This window comes from Lates calcarifer, linkage group LG4 (assembly GCF_001640805.2).
Source record: "Lates calcarifer isolate ASB-BC8 linkage group LG4, TLL_Latcal_v3, whole genome shotgun sequence".
In the NCBI taxonomy this organism is placed as follows: Eukaryota; Metazoa; Chordata; class Actinopteri; family Centropomidae; genus Lates; species Lates calcarifer.
The window spans coordinates 18484719-18504981 of record NC_066836.1 but is presented as its reverse complement, the minus strand read 5'-3'; the positions used below and the strand labels follow the sequence as shown (position 1 = coordinate 18504981).

At 41.6% G+C, this 20263-nt stretch overlaps 1 protein-coding gene across 4 annotated transcripts in view; it reads right to left on the bottom strand.

The window, feature by feature from the left end:
• The window catches only part of LOC108883846 (disabled homolog 1), a 58273-nt gene that overhangs the window by 23591 nt on the left and 14419 nt on the right, over positions 1-20263 (bottom strand). For 2 of the 4 annotated variants that reach the window (XM_018677362.2, XM_018677368.2), the window contains exons 1-2: positions 19323-19855; positions 2193-2803 (exon numbers count right to left, since the gene is read on the bottom strand). In XM_018677362.2, coding sequence (XP_018532878.1) covers positions 2193-2262 — 70 coding nt within the window. In that variant the 5' untranslated portion in view covers positions 2263-2803; positions 19323-19855. Of the gene's footprint in view, positions 1-2192; positions 2804-3543; positions 3620-19322; positions 19856-20263 lie in introns of those variants that run through there. The other 2 variants (XM_051070131.1, XM_018677367.2) reach the window with 2 other exon arrangements.

Here is a 20263-nt window from a genome sequence, read left to right as displayed (position 1 = left end):
TTATTATTGGAAACATGATGATTAACTCTAACCATAACAAAGTACTTAGAACCCGAACAATGATTTTTACTTAAACTTAACCAAGTTGTTTGTATGCCTAAACCAAATTAAACCAACCTTTACAATAACATTGTCACAGGGTTTAGTTATTTATTTCTTAACTGTGATTATCCTGTTGCTGTAATGCTGCTGGGTAGGGAAAAATTACCTGTATGGTTGGTAAAGTTGGAAGACTTTTTTCCATGTTTTTTCTTTATCTTAGCTGCTAGCTAACCAGTGTTAACTTTGGAGTGTGTGTGAACTCTTCAGCTTCACAGTGAATATGTGATTTCTAGATCAATGTGTGCAGTTACTGTGGGTAATCTAGCTGTTGATAGTTGGCAATTACCTCAAACCATTAAGTCAGTAAGTTTGTTGCTTGTCGAACGGCAGTGTGTCATTTTTAATGTCTACACATGTTAAATGAATACTTAAAGATTTAGGAAATAGCTCATTAGCTTTTTTGCTAGAACTAGAGCTAGAGCCAGGAGACCAGTTAGCTTTGTTCCAACACGTAACTCCCTGTGAAACCACAACGTGTCATTTTTATCCTGTAGTTTTGAAGGGATTAAACAAACAAAAAAATAAATGTCAAGCGATTCATTTAAAAACAGAAAATGTGATACGTTGGTGTGTTGAGTTGGGAGTAGCTGGTGACATGTTTCTTCATAACAATGAATATGGCCACAGAAGTCTATTTCAGTCAATATATAAGCAGCAGTGGTGCTGGAATAGTCACTAAACCAATAAATGTGTATTAATCTGCAGCTGAAAATAGTCACCCCAAAATTTATTATTTACTAAACTATAGTAGCTGTGTTGTGAAACATTTTGAAGACTGAAACAATATATTTGCGACCAGATTTGAATGATTTATATCTTCAAGTAGAGGTGGATGGAGAAGTCATTAAGCATTAAGAGGCAGATTTACACATAATTGGTTTTGATCTTTTCATGGGTTTTGTTGACAAAAAGAAAAATATAAAATATGAGCAGCCTTATCCTTTAAATCATACCAATTTATTCTGCTGTTTCCCATCCATATGATTATAATCAGAACTTTGTCTTAATATCTGTCATCAGCCTGATCCTCCTTGACGTCCTTCACCTGGTCCCAGCCTGCCCCCAACCATCCCTAGCTGTGCTGCCTGACAGTCTGCATGCATTTATGCTGCTCCATTTCCATTTATATGGATCTAAATAGCATCTTTGCTGATTGTGACAATGGTCCCTGCAGCACATGTGATTAACATAGTAAAGTCAGGGGCTGATAGCCTGTGCTGATAGCCCCGTCCGATGAGCCGCATGGCCACGTGTGTAATAACCCCCTCGGTCTGCTCTCCCCCCTCCACTTAACTCAAATCGATGGGCCCTCCTCCAGCCCAGCCATTTATCTGAGCAAGCCGACAGAGCCAGTGAAACAGCCACAGAGGACCTGGCCCCGCGGCCTCGTTACAGCCAGCCCACAGAAGCCAGATTTACTGGACTAGCTGGAGTGGCTTTATTCATGGATGGAGAAATGAGGAAAAAAAGGACGAGGAAAGGGAGGGCAAACGAAAAATCGCCCACTTCTTACACACTGTCTTTCCTCTCCCTGTGATTTTCACTCTTTCTGCCACTCTATCTCCTCTTCTTGCCTCCTCTCAGCCAATTCAATCCCATTTCAATCTCCCAGCGAACGTTCGGAGAATGCCTCGTCCTATTACATCACTTATGTTGTTCATCAAAGCGACAGGGTGTGAATTACCCTGTCCATGACACCTAAATCATGGAACTACCAAACCCTCGGGCTACATGGAATAGCTGTTACTACATCTGGATCCCTAGGATGAGACAGGGAGCCTCTCGGCAGACTCTATGTAGTCCAGCATTATTTAGCTCCATCCAAACATGGCTTTAAGTTATGCCTGCCAAACATGAGAAAGCTGCCATTTCCCCATTTTGTCTCCCTTTTCTTCATGTTTCTGGTTCTCTCTGAAGTACTTTTCCCTCAACATTATATACATACTGTATATATATATGTATTTATTTATCAGGCTCATTTCTCAATCCACCAAATTATGCATACATGTACCAATTGAGTCTAATACTTTATGTACATATACATTGCAGACTTATTGTTGCAAAGAGATTTGGAGTAGAGTCTCACATACCTTTGATCCTCCTGGACTCCTTTCGCTGGCTGGTTTTGACACCCGGCTGAAGCTCGGCCTCCGCTGACATTCTCCACTACTGAGTCCCTTGTCCTGCTCACAGCAGATCCACCATGGGCTAGCAGCACACTAGCTAATCCTCCAAACTCCCAGTGTCCACACTGCCGTCTTTCTCACAGTCGCTCTTTGGTGGAGAAAATCTCCTTCAAATCCATGGTGAGATGTCTGGTACTCCTCAGTAAATGAAGATCCAGCATTGATAACTGCGCTCCTTCACTGCTGGCCCATGGTGACTGAGTATTGCTAAACTACACATGAAAAGACGATTGAATTATGAGCTGAACGGACCCTCTCGAGAGAAGTTTCAGATCAGATTTGACATCTTCTGGAGTGTGTCTGAGTTCTCTCCGTGAAGGTCAAGTATCACATGGTCCACCGTTGCTCTTTTGTGAGGGCCCACCTACTTCTCAGGTGTAATTCCCCGCGAGGGAGACTGCAACATTGATTGAATCAAATATCGTTCTTCAGAGTAGGTCAGGAATGGATATTATTCTTTGGTAGAGTCCTTCAGATGCAGTCCAACAGCCCATCACAATCACTTGCTCCGAGGACTGCAAGGCGAGGAGACAGGGATGACAGTTAATGTTAACCCAGAGGTGGTTAAAAATTAATATGACAACCCAACCCCCCCTTGATCACTCATTACAACATTAATTTAACATACAAAATGGCAGGCACCAATTTAACAAATCAACAAAGATGTTATTATCTCTTCTAGATCATCAATCCTTAATGAGAGAGCAGAAATCGCTTGCTGTTCAGCACCCACCCTTGAAGGAGACCTGTGGCGAAATATTTGATACTCTTGTTTTATGTGCCGCTTGCAAGTAAATATAGAACATTAAAGCATGACCGATGCTTCTGTGCATGCAAAGCAAATTTTCAGAAGATGGATTGTTAATGCTCCCAGCTCAGGCCAACAGCACGAGAGGAGGGGAAGTAGCAGAGAGCGATGAATGACAGGCTGCTTCAGAGCAAACTGTGGTGGGAATCCTGGCACAGCCGTCTATAAACTAGAACCCCCCACATTGTGCTTTAATGCCCTTGAATCATCTACTGCTAACACGGGGGGCATGCCAAGCTGGCACAGTGGCTGGCACTGCTTCTGTTGGCATGGTGACGGCCCATTGTTAGAGAAAGAGGCCTTCAGCCTTCCCTGGCCTGAAAAGAGCTGCTGCACATGGAGCGCTGGGCACACATTATCCTGTGTGACATTGTATGACATTGTGAGTGTCTATAATGAGAGTGAGTAGGAACCTGAGTGTGAGCTGAGTGTCATTTTAACACGTACTTTAAGAGTCTTTTCAAGTCCCCTTATTTTGAGACAGTACCAATGGAGGGTTCTGCATCATTCCAGTGATTTGCCTATGACAAAAAAATAAAAATAGAATTTCACTTTTTTCCCACAGGTTGAGATATCACTCTCTGATGGAGCAGACAAGCTGAATGCAAAGCAAATGTTCAGTTTGTATCATTTATACAAATTTAACTGTTAGACCATTTCTGCACTCCCTATTAAAATGCTTGTAACTGCTAAAAGTACAGATAGCAGAAATGTAGCTACAGCATACACACCACCAGTGTGTGTGTGTGTGTGTGTGTGTGTGTGTGTGAAGCGTGCTTGTGCGCGTTAGTGTGAAAGTTCAGCCTTTGTCTGATGTCAGACCTCACCACCAACTCCTGTTCTTTCTGTTAGTTTCTTCCAGTTTCTTCCTGTTTAGCATATCTGTGAAATTTTTGCTTTTGACATAAGCATCTTCGCCTCAGTTTATGTCATCCAGGGTCATTGTGCGTACACTCGCATATTTGCACCCACTTTAGATATAATTGTGCCGCCTCTAAAATGCACTTCACATTCAGTCTGAATACACTTTCAAACTTCTGCCTGGTGGTCAGAGGTGAATTAAAACTCAGTAGTGGTTTTCACATAATTAAACAATGTAATTTAAAAAAAAATCAGTGACATTTCTTTGCCGAATCGGTCAGTCTGAATTATCTGCAGACTTTCCTGTGGACGTTTTCCATTGGAACTGTCAACCCTGGATGGATAATTCACAGAACATGCAGAAGTTTAAAATTACAATACTTTCAACACCCAATATGGAATTCCATCCACGTCCACTGTATTGTTAAGATTATTTTTTTAAACATTAATATGAGTGAAACAAACCTTTCAGATAGACGTTTCTCAGGATGCACATGCAAAGCTTTGTGCATTCACATACTGTATGTATGCATAAAACAAATGGATCTCTACAGCTACATCTGCCTCCTCCTCCTCCTGCAGAAAAGGCCTTTCAACCTTCCCATTATTCCAAAATGAGCTGTGATGTTAAGACGTATTTCATTTCCTTGAACAACGGGCCATTGCAGTTACTTCATTGCCACCGGTTCTACTTGTGCATGCCTGTCTAGACCACGTGTCACCCTTCATGTGTGCTTATGAGGCAGATAATGTCACCCAGGTCCAGGCAAAGGGGCAATCTCCCCATAAGTATGTCTCAGACAGAACTCTGGAGTGTCAGCCATGGTAGAGGTATTTTCCATGTCACAAAGAACCTTATCAGAATGTAATTTTCATTACCAACGAGGGAGATATGCCTCATTGTATTAGACGGAAGAGCGATTTAATGTGATGTACGGCTGCTTTTCAAAACCAATGCTATCTAGGTCACCCAGACTCCCCAATCTGCTTCGTGTTTTAACAGCTCCCAGTGTCTCTTATGATTTGGGTCAGAGTTAAAGAGCGTCACTCGTTACTCCAGCTACCCTCAGCTGTTGGAGGATGTCAAAAGCCCTTGACAAAAACCACCCTTTATTTATTAATTTGTTCATTTTAGTACTACCTCTCTCAAGTGCAAAGGAAAAGTTCCTGGAGGGAAGTCAATTTCACTCCTGCTTGCATTTCTTTATTTCCCTCCATCAGCCCGCTGCTCTCTTTGTCTCTGTCTGCCTGTCTGCCTGAATTTCACAAATCATCTCTGGAGATGTTTGTTTCCTGCTTGTGTCAGAATCTTTACCCTGTAACTGCATTATTGAACAAAAACAGTCATGCTGTGAGAAAACCTGATGTATGGCAACTCTCTCATCCTTAACATTAAGTACATCAATCATGCAAGCCATTGATTTTTTCGAGGGGGAGGGGGCTTTGAATGCATACCTTTACAAGGTGAACTAGGTGTATATATCTTGTGATACAGCTTCAGTACAATGAGATGTGATCTGAATCTTTCTCATGAAGGTAAACCATTCTTTCTATGTTGTTTTGATCAGTTTGTCATAAAGCTGCCTATATCCTTTACTGATTTGAAGCCAGGTCAATCTAAACACTCTACCAGTCACATTATAAATTGGTATCATTGTCAAAAATAACATTTACAGTGTTTTTAGTGCTCTCAGTTCTTCATAATTATATGATTGATGCAGACACAATACAATAAGGAATTTGTTTGTTATGATAATTTGTTTGTAATAAAATAAAACTATAATTTAGATCTTTGATTTATGTTGCAGAGAGACAAAAGATTGTAATTTCTGATAATTACACTGAGTTCTAGTTCTCTGTGGATGAAAATGATTCATTAAGTGTGATCAGATTTTCAATCATGTTTAGTGTCTCACAGATATAATGGGCAATCACTGAACAGGCATTTAAATCAGATCATTCTTGAGATTCTTTTAAGCTCCAGCATTCCAGTAAGTAACATTTCCCCCTGAGACTGGTGTTTAATAGACTGCACAATCAACCTCATATTGTGAGACAAGCCTCCTGCATCCTGCCGCCGATGAGCAACAAAGGTTGAACAGCCATCTATCACTGGATATGGCCAATTACACCTCCATTCACTCCGGTCCCAACGGAAGGTGCAGTCTGTGCTCTCCAGCTTGCGATGTGACTGCTGAGGAGCGGGGAGGCCCCGTCCCCGGACCATCTCCGTCTCTTCCCAGCCAAGGCTGGCATGGCCCGGGGGCTGGTGGAACGTTTGTTCAACAGACTGACTTTGGCACCTCGCGCTGGTCATCTTTGTTACAAAATGCCCCCCAGCTTATGGAGTGGGACACAACTGTCACAACCTGGCCTAGCAAAGCTCCTCTAAATAGCCCTGCTGTGTTACCCTGTGTCACCTATGGCAGCGAGGGCCGACCAACTACTGCTATATCCTCTCTATACCTAAAGCCCTTAATCTGTGTTGTTGTGAAATATTATATTCTTTCTGGGTTGGACTTCTTATTCTATTCTCCATCAGCTCTTATCACAGCCTCACAATCAACACTAAGGTCGTCTCATGTGGCCTTACAAGTGGCTGATAGCCCTTAAATCTGAGATAAGGTTAATTTGCTTTTGTTGGACTAATTAGATTCTTGACTAGCGAACGGTTGACTGGCGTATGGGTCTTGAGGGTAACGCTGCAATCTATTAACACTTCTAACACTTCTGACCATATGATTCAGCGGGTTAATCATGTTACACACAATCATGGCAAGCTGTAAGGCCACAGAGACATAGAAAATATGCAAATGAAGTAACAAGACTGTATTTAGGCACAGTGCTGCTTTGAGCTAAATGTTGACATGAACATGCTAATGTGAGCTGGGTTGACGATGCTAACATGCTGGTATTATGCAGGTATTATATTTACTATGTTTGTCATCTCATTTAAACACGAAGTGCAGCTGATAAGGATGTCAATAATTTTCAGGTATTTAGTCAGAAATTAATGTATAAGACAAATTGAAATTTTGACCCTAGAGCGCTAGATGAACACTTAACTGATCACCAAAGTGATTATTCATCCTGAAGGGAATATGACTGTGACAAATTTCACGGCAATCCATCCAATAGCTTTTGAGATATTTCAGGGAAAGAGCGAATATGTGAGACCCACAGTGGTACTAAAGGAAGTCTGGTGATCATCAGTAGAATACTGGAGACCAGGAGGACTCATCCTTTGATAAACAAAAATGTTAACATAAAATTTCACAGCAATCCATTTAATAGCTGTTGCGATATTACAATCTGGACCAAAGTGGTGGACCAACCAGCCAGCTAAGATTGCCACAGACTGACATGCCATCTGTAGCTGCAACGCTGGTAGCGTGGCTAAAAACCAAAGGATTTTAGGAGCATTAAAGCTAAAGAGGACACTCTAATGACAGTCTGTGATGAAACTGAGCAAATTACCAGGCTTTCTTTTAGCAAGTGCAAATGTGAATAACATTAACATTAAACAGAAGCAGAAGAAATGGGGACAACTGCACTATATTAACATAGTGCTATAGACTAAACCATTCCCTTTGATTTGTGCGAGGATTTATCCGAGGCAGAACTGAAATATGGTAGCCAAAGGAGAGAGGAACCTCTCCTTTCTTCTTCTCCATTCCTCTGCCTTCCTGGCCTTCCAGGGGGAACTGATAGCCTCTGAGCTCAGGCTGTTCAGCCACGGCCCATTAGTTCACCTCATTCTGACAAGATGGAGGACCTCTGACAATGGAACAGTCAAGTGTGCAAGCAGTGAGGAGGAGGGGAGCAAGAAAATACATATTAAAAAAAATTCAGTTCAGGCATTTGAAGCACTCTCATTTACTTTCTGAGGGAAATAGAAGCCTCATTGCTTCAGGTTCAGCAGCTACAGCTGGTAAACTAAATAAGCGTTGCCACACAGTTGCTTTGCTGTGCAGATTTATGTCAGCAAAGGCCTCGGGGCTGTGCACTCAGTTAGGCGTGGCTCCGGCATGGCCAGGCATGGCAAGTAAGAGGGCAGTGAGGAGCTGCCCTCTGAAGTGCTCCTACATTATCCTTTTTACCAGCTCAGCTGCAGGATAACTGGGCCCAATTTAGATGGAGGGGGGAGAGGGATGAGGGTGTGTGTGTGAGGAGAGTGTGGGGTGGTCTCCTCAAGTCTGAGATACATGACATAAATGAACAAATACACTCACACTCGCACAGCAGAGGTCTCAAGATGCAAATATTAATGGGGTTTATTTTGAAAGTTTGCATTTCTTAGGCTGCTTCTGCCGCTCTAACAGACATATTCAGGCTAATAAAGTGTCACTAGCTCCCTATGGTGGCAGTAAACAATAGCATGAAAACAAGATAGGCTCCCTTTCCTCTTTTATTCTTCTAATTCCACCCACCACATATAGCAAGTCTGGAAACCAGCGCGAAACTCCTGGACCACTCTCAGAACAGTTAATTGGTGGATCTGGCTCTCTAAAGCACCTCCTCTGATGTTTCTCTGTGGCTTCCCTGACGAGTCTTTAATTCACTGTTGATTTGGTTTGTTGTTGTGCTGTGTCTCAGTGTCTGAACAGTGTGTTAAAACAGGCTATTTACCACGTTCGGTGGGAGAGAGAACTGGGCAGGCTCCAGAAGGCCTGGACAAACACCATGTTACCTCACAGCCAATCTTTTCTTCCTTCTGTCTTTTTTCCCTCTCTTTTTGATTTACTATGGATTTATCATTTTTAATCTTGCCAGCCTTTTTTTTTTTTAACTCTTTCAATTCTATCTTCATTTCTCTATCTTTTTTCTCTCTCCCTCCCACCCCTGTTCTCCCCTGCCCTCTTTTTCTTTGTTTCCCTCTCTTCCAACATAATGCCTATTTGTGAAAAGAGGTTGAAGCATGTTTTATTTTGCTGGCACCCCCGCCCCTGCCTGCTTTTGTGAGTTACAAAGGAACAGTGGATACCTTAGTTTGGTCATTATTTCATGCAGAGAGTAATTAATGAGACAATTAGTTTTTTTTTTCTTCCCTTTGTGTTCTCTTTGAACTAAATAAATAGCCAAAAGGTGTCCTCTTTAATTGCACATGGGTCATGGATATAATTAAGATTCGCAAGCAGCCTCTTTATGAAACTTGACTGTGAATAACTGTTTTACAGTTTGTTGTTCTGACTGTATCTATGTCTTAAAAGACACAAATTTGATTCAGCAGCATTGTGGACTAGCAACATGGCTTTCAGACACAACAAAGATCCAGTGTAGCTGAGATAAAAGTTGCCCATGATCAAAACCACTCAGCACAAAAACATTACCTGCAGTCTGCGAGAGACAGCATTAATGAAGCTGAAGGGAAGCAGCTAACAGGCGTCTCAAAACAGGAACCTTTTTGTTTTTCCACTTACTGTTACGCTGTCTTATAGATGTTGTCATGTTGTAACACACCACACACGCATGGTGTTGGGGACTAGTTTCACTTAAAGAAAATGAAAACAATGTGACATATTTTGGAACAACTAAAGTCACATTATACTTTAGTTGGGGGGGGCGGGGGGCTGTGAAACAAATTGCCCCTTGGGGATAATAAAGATTTCCTTGATCCTTGATCCTTGAAATTTTAAGTTAATACTGTAAACTTGTTTGTGAACAGTTGCTTCTTTACCCATCTAGCAGTTAAACAGCAATATTAGGCACATGCAAATTTTAATATTGGTGGGCTTGCTCTTTTAAAGCATTAACCATAATAATTTTCATACAGTTCCTAAGGATCATCCTTATTTGTATTTTGTGTAAAAATTATTATCCTCTTCTTTGCTCATTTATTTGATTTAATTCAGATTTCACAGTTCCCCATCTATGAAACTTTTTTCCCGCTATGAAAACTCCCACATTTGGTTTGCGTTTCCTTTCAGACTGTAGCATCTGACAGAAAGACACCTGAGAGAAAATATAGGGGAGTCTGACATTACATACAAAGGAATGATAGCATGTCTGGTATTTTCTGCTGTGATAACTCAGACCAGTTATTTGGTCTGCGTTTCACTACTCTTTCTTCTTCTGTAGGAGCTATTCAAAGAAAAGAGAGATAAAAAAAAATTACACTACAACTTTTGTTAACATCCCAATTAGTGGCATTTTGCAATGATTTGTTTTGTTTTTGCAGCTGCACTGTAGATACCATTCTTTCCACAAAGTACTTTTAACTATTTCTTCTTTTCTCTTAAGGGCACCTTTGTTGTAGCTCCGCTTCTCCCACTGAGAAGTAACAAGTATCTTGTAAAACTGTAGTTGAAAAGAGGCTTGTACAACCACACACACAAACTGTCTATTCCCTGAGTACAATACAGTATGTGCGGGTGTAATTAGTGAATCTCCCACCACACCTCAACGTCTCTCATTAATCTCACATGAGTGATTAGGCTGCTGCGACGTATGGAACCACGGGAGGTGTGAAACTGGGTGTGAAACTGTTGTCATCTCATATGTTATCGCACTCTGGAGACTGGGAGGATTAAACCATGCCGGGCACAGCCCATTGGCAGCTAATCATGCCGCTAATGATAAGTGAAATATTCGACTGACTCTCATTACAATGGCATCGCAAGGTCAAGATCTCACACAGATCCCGAACATGCACAAGCAGTGCCACTGTTGTCTCTCTGAGGAGCTGCCTCTTCATTTGTTTGTCTTGTTTTGTATAAACCCAAAGCGCAGGGCCGGATACAAGCCTGAGTGAAGTCTTCTGAATATGACACTTGATGGCTGATTAGAGCAAAACATCAGGGTAGTCTCCAACTGTGATGCTCTGATGAGAAGTGATCTAAAGGGTCTCATCAGAAGACGTCATGCTGACCGCTGGTGCTGTGCCAGATGCTTGTCGCTCAGCGCAGCTCCACATCAAAAATATACAATCTGTTACCTGCAGGCACTTTTTAATTAAAAAAGTTACTCACTCAGCCTGGGCAGACGATTAGGAAAATCAAATGTCATCAGCCATTGAGAGTGAAATATTCATCCTACATTTTACTTAAATGCCAGATGTGTTATTAGCTTAGTTAATAGTCATAAGGAGATAAATATAGGCTTCCCTCACCATTTTCCACTGACATTAATAAATCAGGGATAATAATGATGCATTAACAAGCCAGATCAAGAAATGTATGGTTTCTCCCACAGAGGTAAATGGAAGGGTCAGCTCCCTTTAGAGCTGCTTATGACTCAGAGACAAGGCTGAGCCCCATCTTTAGAGGACCTGATGGCTACAGGTTCACGGTTTGACAATATAAACTAAAATATTAAGGCTGTTAAGGTCACTTCTGATTAATTACTTAATCTAAAAGGCCCCATTTTGTTGAGGAGTTACAGTCTAGTTGTAATGTGGGATTATTTCAGTCTATGTTGTGCACACATGCTGCTTATTCTTTAATATTCTTCCTTTGTGTCCTCAAATTACCACAAGCTAATTACTCACTCCACAGGGTTTTACAACTTATTTCTGCCTCAGGGTCTCATGGCAGGTTTCTATGTAAGTGACTGCTATAAAACAAAAACAGTATTTTTCTTTTTTCTTTTCTTTTTTTTTCTTTTTTTTTTTTACCACAGTTTCTTCCATCTGTGTCTGAGACACTGAAGATGCAAGTTAGCAACCAAATTTCCAAGAAATTATGCATACTAATTTGTTTTGCCAAATACATTATGAGTTTTTTCAAAGGAAGAATTTATTTTGTACCACACACCAGTTGTATGTTGTCTGAAGCACTTTGGTCAGGGAAAGACTGTGATTTGGGCTAAATGTTACAAATACTTTGTGTCTGGTGCTTCAGCTGACCTTTGACCTTTCCAGTATCTAACTAACCTCATGATCCTTTCTTTCCTCCTTCCTCAACTTAGCCAGACTTACACTTGGCTAAGTTGAGGATGTGTTTAAACGTTAACATAAAGAACTATGGAGCTTTACAAGAGAATGTAGGAGAACAAATGAGGTGCCTTGCCACAAAATATTTTGATACAGTCTGTGTGAACATTTTGTGATTTGGCAGATAAGTTCATTAAAGCATGTATAATAGTAATCCAAAGTGTAACTCGGGTGTCATAGCAGCAGGATAAGAATGCAGTTTTTCTGAGACATGTTTAAGGTGAGATGACTTTGGTGTTTGAGGTAAGAAGTTTTTGGATCTCAGCAGAGGCCACAGTACTCTACTTTTTTCATACTATTTATGTCTTCGTACATCTGTACAGAGTTGTAACTGAAAGATAAATTCAACAGTCAGAGACAATGGACTGTCCTGTGTCCTTCTCCTCGTCTTCCACATAAATAGATCTAACATTGACAACCTACTGGCTTAATTCAATTCAAAGTAATGCTGTCTAATACAACAGTCCTGTTATAAATCAGGAAGGTTACAATGTCATAACTTTACAGTCATTTTTTAGGATGTACTTTGTGGTGCAGGTAAACTGTATTGTGTTACTCTGACAAGGGCTAATTTTGTATCAGCAAGGGTTGACTAAAAGTAACTATTACAAACACAGCAAACTACAGCTTCCATAAAGTTAAATTGACACAGAGTTTTTAGTTGCACTTGAGTGAATAAACTTTTGCTGTCATTTGACATTTGATTACTCAAAACTGTAAATAATGCGCTGTGCTCAATAGGGAAAAACATGAATCAGGGGATAAGAAATCACATGAGAATTGAGCCTGATAGCTCCTCTAGGCTGAACTAAACATCTAAATTACCTCCAGGGGATTGAAAAAGTACTGCAGTAAGGAGATGTGGCAGATACAATATTTAAATTGACTGTCAGTGGAAGAAAACCCTTGCTAAGCTTATATTTGATTACATATTTTATAGACCACAAACACAAATGCATGCACAAATGCATCTCAGCTACTGTAGTGCCTGCTGCTGCCAGCCTGCCACTGCTATAATCATCAGCCACATATGGAGCTGCGGTCCTGCCTGTGGGGAATAGGGTTGTAGAACGGCCCAACGGGATGAAACCGAAGGACCTCACCACTCAGAGGTGATGAATGCTCTGCTGCTTATGGAGCCTCCTGTAGTGCATCTGTGAGAGCAGATGAATGGGGAGGAGAGGCTGATAAATTGGGTCACACGAACGTAGCGTTTCTGGGTAATGCGGTGAAAATGCTGGAGGAGTGCAGTTGGGTGGCTGCACGTGCCTACAACTGGGGCAGAGCTGCTCTGAACTGACTTGATTTCCTTTCTCCGGCTTCTCTCGCGCTCCTGGCATTATTGAAAAGTTACGCTTTTTAATTCACAGAAACACACTTTGATTCTTCATTTCTTGAAGTCACTTACTCAAAACAAGCCACTGTAAACAAAATCTATTTGTTTGAACCATTTGAACAGAAAGTTTTTGGGGTTTTTTTTAGAATTTGCTTTATGATTTTTGTCCTGTTTGCCTTGATAAAAACTGTACTGATGAGTAGTAGATAGGCACAAATTCTAGACAAAGTGAGCCATTTATGGAAACACAAATCATTGATATCAGGCCGTTATACAATGAACACTATAGTGGGTTGCTAATGAATAATGAATTTCAATTTTTGACTTCATCATTAGTTTGGCATACAAGATACAAGATTCTTCCCTGGACATTATTACATTATAAAGGGCACAGACCAAAAAACTAATTTAAACAAATTTAAATATGATGTAACATGTTTAAAAGTTTAATTCTTGTCCAAAATGTACACGCTGCTAACCCTCTGTTACACAAGACAGAAAAAGGCCCAATGAAAATCTATATTTTTTAAAGTTTTGTCATGTGACTCTGCACCACTTGTCTCCTGGTATATGTCAGATATATATGGAAAATAATACATTTTTGCATCATTTTGGATGGTTTTCTATCAAAATCTCTTTCCATTAGCTTCTTGTTAAACATTGTTGACTCATCTTGCACTTGGGGTCGTACATATAAATATATCCAATCAAGTGGAATGAGGGATGACCAGATAAGCTGTCTCATCACACACTGTAAAACCAAATTTGACTTGTTAGGTTGTGATTCTTAGTAGCTGGTTATAACTCGTATCAGTATAAATGATATCAAGGTGTGTGGTTGAGGTCTGATTTATTCATTTCTCTCTCATCCTCCAAGTCTTGATCTAACAATGCAGCAGAGGGATGTGTGGAGGGAACAGTCTTCTGTAGCTCTTTATAGGTGAATGTTCTCTAGAGAGACCATGATCTCGAAGCCACAGCCACTTTTTAGTGATTCAATAATGATTGAATGATTTTATCAAATCCATCTCAAAATGGTGCACGCATATTCCATTTCATTTGAAAATACACAAGCTAAAGATACCCTAACTGCTGTTTCTCTGGTCCTTTAAAGATACCTGAGCTGAAATATTTGAATGTCTGTGTAACATATAGCCCTGGCTGGCACTGGCATCTTTGATATCAAATTAGGAGTGTCAATTATTAATGCACACATACAGTATTATATGCCAACTGACATGCATGGACAGCAGTGTATGGGTGGCAAGTACATACGCCACGCCACATCACATCACATCACATCACATAACTGGAGTTCAGTGTATTCATTACCCTCATTCTCTGTTAAGGACTGTTCAATGCTGAAATCTAATTTCATTAATTTCAGGTTGTGGAATAACGAGGTGGGGTGGTGGGGGCAGAGAGGATGGGGTGAGGGGGTCCTTTACCTTGGCACAGATAAGAAGACAAACTAGATTTGAGGGTGGATAGATCTTGTCGGCAGCACACGCCGCCTCTTGGCAAGCAAAGTGAAGTCGATATTGAGCGGGGGCCTTTCTTACCTCCTAAGATTTACAGTATCTGGAGCTCCACAGCCTCATACTTCAGTAGATGGATGAGGATTTCATACGGTGCCAACTGGCGCAACATGAGTTGAGCTGAAGGTCATTGTGACTCATTTCCAGCTCAGAAGCTGGGTGGCTGGACACAAGGTTGCTAAATCTCCACTACTGACTTGTTTTAATAGAACAAAGAAGACAGCTCTGTGAAAAGGAGCAGACTGTGGCCCTGTGCTGGTACTGTACAGCACTGATGCAACACACATGTACAGACTGTACAGTGCCAAAGACAGTTGAGAGTACAGTAGTATGGAGTGGGTGCAGATTGCCGTGGAACCTCGAGGCATATGGCAGGGCGCCCCATGCCTCCCAGCTAATTGAGTCCTAATGAATCACTGGTTTGGCATGCTACATGTCCCTTGTGATGGCTGGTGTCATTGATGCATTGAAGATGCCCAGTCCTCTGGAAGTGAAGTGGGCAGTGACGGCTGCTCCGGCTCGACATGGGAGGCAGACCGACACTGCTGGCTTCACACTGAACACTTCACTCACTCACCAGATGTTACAGGCCAAGGCACAAGGATTACTGGCCACCAAGCTCCACACAATGGAAATAATTGTGTGATGGGCTGGCAATTCACTGCCCCATTTGATTCCAGTAATACTCTCTACAGTGGTGAGGTCGCTGCCTCATTGTCAACTCAACAGGGTCAGTGCGATTAGGGACTGACATGACTGTGGGAAAACAAGTCAATGATGCTTGACTGCTGTTTTTGCAGAATCCATACACATATCCACAATTAACTAAACTACATATGAGTTGATGGAAACATTAAATAAGCCTTGCTTAACATAATTATTCTGCTTTTCAGGTAATTTTTTTACACTTTTCTCATTGTTTTCTCTCATTTCTCCATGTAATTAAATAATAGTAATTAAAACTGCACTGTAATAAGGTTTGACAGTTTAGTAAACAGAATGGTTCCATTTTTGTGCATAATAGCTAAATGGATATTAGAATTTAATGAATCCATATGTAACAAAATATGGACAGCAACAGAGTTGCAATTTACAGCCTCATCATAAAGTGAAAAACTTTATTTTAATGGGCAAGATAATATCCCCTATTATGTGGGGGCTGGTAATTTTAAAAGTGTTTCCAATTTTATTACTGAAACAGGTCCAGCCAAAATATATTGGCGAGGAAATGTTCATTTAAACATTTTCCAATTTCAGGTTCTGCACTTTGCATAGCTGTTGATGTTGTTGATTCCCATGAGAGACTGAGTAATAAGTGAGGATCGTTTCCACTATATTGCTTTGTCTGAGGTCTGCCCGGCTAAATATTGTGTTTCTGTGCAGGATCATTTTACTAGAGGATGTTAAAGCAATAGTTCGAAATTATGGGGAATGCACCTATTTGCTTCCTTGCTGAGAGTTTGATGAGAAAATCGACACCACAGTCACAATATTGTGCTGAATATGAAGCTGGAGCCATCAGCGGGTCAGCTTCACATAGGATAAAGACGAGACAGTAGGAAAAAGCTAGCCTGGATCTGTCCAAAGATTTTTGTTTTTTTAACCATTTAACCATCAGCACTTCTAAAGCTAATTAATTAACACTTTGCATCTTGTTTGTTTAATCTATACAAAAACCAAAGTGTTGTGGTTTTATGTGGGTCATGCTCCTAGCTGGAACCAGCTGCAAGACAACTAGCAAAGACTACAGGAAGTGATTGCAAAGAACTGGCACATACACCCTGTTAGACAGCAAATGGTTGTTTTTACACTTAAGATCTTCTCATGTAAAACTGAGCAAGAAAGCAAACATTTCCCAACATGTCAACTATTCCTTTAAAATCCCCATGAGGGAGATCTGAGTTCCTTCTCTTCAGCTACTATCATGACTTGTACTTTGAGTCTTTGCTGCTGACACATTTAGTTGCAACAACCCTCCCACTGCACTCTCAATTTCAGATGCACCTGTCATGCTGATTACACCCCCATTGGAGTGTGTGCATCATTCAGTATCCCACAATGCACCACTATCTGAGCAAACTCCCCCTTTTGTTCAACTGAGGCAGCCAAAATCACCTCTGACCTGCCTCCGCCAGGGGCCACATCTTCATTAATGAATAGACTAGATGTGATAAGGCCACCGGCAAAATGAGAACTCAGACACAATCTTGCAAACTCATTAAAACTACTCTTATAAAAGATTTAGGCCACTCCAGAAATCATGTGTCTAATGTGGGAACACTACATTAATGTCAGTGTAACTCCTGTTCGTTAGATGCATTATCTCAGAGCACTTGGGAAATCTTAGGGGAGTTCACATTGAGGTAATGCCACTGTGATATGTGGAGAAACAACAAATGTGGTAATACACCAGGCTTTCAGCAAGACAAAAGGCAAGAAGCAACACTACAGCAAATGAGCAAGACAACCCCAAGGAATTTAAAGGAATGCAGAACAACTACTAGCTGAAATGTTGTCCCAGCACTGTTGTAATTGTTCTGAGGTAGCATGAAAAGGAAATGTTCAATCAATGTTCAATATTTTATAATAATTGCAAAAGGGAAAAAAGGCATTATGGCCTTAATCGGATAAAATATAGCTCCCATATCCACTCGCTGTTTTCGCTGTCAGGAGCTAAATTAAGTGTCTTGATTCCACTGGGAGAACTAACAAAGAGGCCCTTACTGGAGAAGTTAATGCTCTCTAGTGTTTTGTTCAGCTCCATCTTAAGCCCCACAACTCACACTGGGCTGCAGGGAACTGTCTCGGGATGACTACTGGAAACTGTACTGTATGCGTGCGTGTGTGTGTATGTGAGTGTGTGTGTATGCAACACATGTGGCCTACAATTGAGTCAGTGAGTGAAGCTTAGGATCTGTTGCAGAACATCCTCTGTAAGGAGATTACTAAAGGCAGTTTGGCCGACTGGCAGAAGTCGCCAATGAACTTTGGCACCAATGTCACAAAGCTGACGCTAACCACTGCTTACATCCCCAGCAAGACATAACATAAACATGACTCGTTTTGAGCCATCAGGATGTAGGTGAGCCACATTATTTCACCAGCAGCCTCTTTTTATAGCTGCTAGCTGTTGGTTGCCGCTTTTTCACAGCAATAGTCAAGACCATTTCCCATGTAGGCCTGCTCTCACATGAGCACTCAAGCAGAAAACATGGGGCATCATGATAGACATATGGTCGAATACTGAATTGTGCATTTGAACTGGTAATATTGGCTCAAAGCAGTTTCACCCGAGGGGGATTTGGGTTTTGAGAGGTTAAAACCATGGAAATGCAGGGAAGAAAGACCACTAGTAGCCTATCATGAAAGTTATGTAAGATTTTAATTGTTTTGGATTAGTCCTTTGCAAAGCATAACTCTTTTGTTTTAGTTTTATCAAGAAAATAAGACTAAAATAAGATTAAATTACACTGACTGTGCTGATTGGCTCTTGGTAGTTTTTAATTGAGTCATTACAGTTACATATAGAATCAAGTCAGAGACTAAAAAAGTTTCATCTAAGTGTATTTCATGCAGAAAAGGGGCTCACTGCTCCCTCCGATGTGACAATTTCTAATCAGGAAAATCCAAAGATCGGCGCAACTGCACATCATGACGCAGTTTCTACGACCCCCCCACCCCCACCCCGCTTCCACAATTAACAGGATTGCTTTATCAACCACAATGACCCGTGAACTTGAACCAAGACCAGAGGACTCATGTTACAGGCCTATTCACAGGTTTGAGGCAGACTTTGGCTCAGCGCTGCCGGTGCCGCTGCGCTGCGCTGCGCGCTCCCATCCAAAGCGTTCATCCACAGGTACTCAGCCCTCCGTGCAGCCCCGCTGAACATTTTCTATCCGTTTCTGCACGGAAATCAATACATTTATCAACATATGCGTCATCATTCACCCATTCACTTGGCATCAGAGCGGGTTGACGCGCAGCCGTTGGAAGATGATTTACTGCTGTTGCAGCAGGGCATCTCTTCATTTGAATATTTGGGGAGGGAGGGGGCGCAGACGTGGTGGAAAAAGCTTTTAGTCTTTTCTTATTATTTGAATCTTTAGATGGCACCTTGTAAAGCGGCTTAACCTATACGTGTAGTTTAGGCATCGAAACCATTTCAAAACGAAATCTCCATCCCCAATTTGTGCGCAATTCAATATGGGACAGCAGGTTATTTGACAGGCGACCGGCGTTTGCTCTTTAAGGACTCCACATTCAAATCCACCTAAGCACCATCGATGACCTGACTCACAGGCTCCTCTCTGATCCTACTTGCTTCATTTTTTATCTCATATGAGACTGTCTCCGTCTCAGTCATCCATAGCGGACTGTTCCGCAACCCATTTTCATTCAGCGGCCAACGCACCCTATCCATAAATCTTGACATGTCGCTGGGCTGCCTCGCATCCTCAAACAGCTCTATAGTTCCACTGTTTTTTTTTTTTCTTTAAAAAAACAACAACAAAAAAAAACTCCCGTTAATAGTGAAGCTCAGAACTGAGATGTCACTCACCTTTTCTCAGCGGATGCTTTTCTGGAGTGTCCCATTTATGCGTTTTAATCCACATCTGTGTCCCCTTCATTTGAGCGCTCTATTTTCCCCCCAGTGAGAGAGAGGAGAGAGAGAGAGGGAGAGGGAGAGAGAGAGAGCGTGTTTAAGAAAATCCATTCGTTAATTCCATTTGCCGGACACACAAGGTGAAATCATACTGCCTTTGCTTGTTACATGTTCAAAATTCTTCCATAATTCTAAGATCCCGTAAAGCTCTATCTTCTTTTTTTTTTCTCCCCCTCTTCTCTCCAGCACTGAAGTTGCCTGGTTACCCCTGTTTCTCATTCAAGGAGGCTGAAGCGCTGCATACAGCGGCCAATCATAGCAGCAGCCGGAGAGATTAACTATTTCTTGGCTCCACTATTCTAGTTTCAGGCTAAAATGAGGAGAGTGGGCGGGGAAACTGGGCCCCCGGTGACAGAAAAAAAAAAAAAATTAAAATGCACAGAGAATAATGTAGAGAGAGGGGATCCGTTAGAGGGAGAATGTGTGGAGGGGGGGAGGGGACGGAGGGGATTAAACATTTTTCGAAAAATAAAGGATTGGGGGGGGGGAGGAGGAGGGACCAGTTGCCACTTCTCGCAACAACAAAGATGTAAGTGGATGATATTCCAGCCTTTGCAGGGGATGTTATGCAAACTGCAGTGGAGCAGCCTGTCTCCCTTTCTCCTTCAGCGGACGATCGCTCTTTAAGGAGCAAGAGATCCGTCTCATTTCTGAAACCCCCCCCTCCAAAAAAGCAATCCATCAAGGTAATTGATCGTCCCCCTTTAACCAGCCACCCATCACGCCAAGGCTCTCTCCTCCTCCTCCTCCTCCTCCTCCCTCACCCCCCTGTCCCACTCCAGTCGCCTCATCATAGGCTGTATTGATTTCAATTTCCCCCTGCAGCCGGGGTGAAA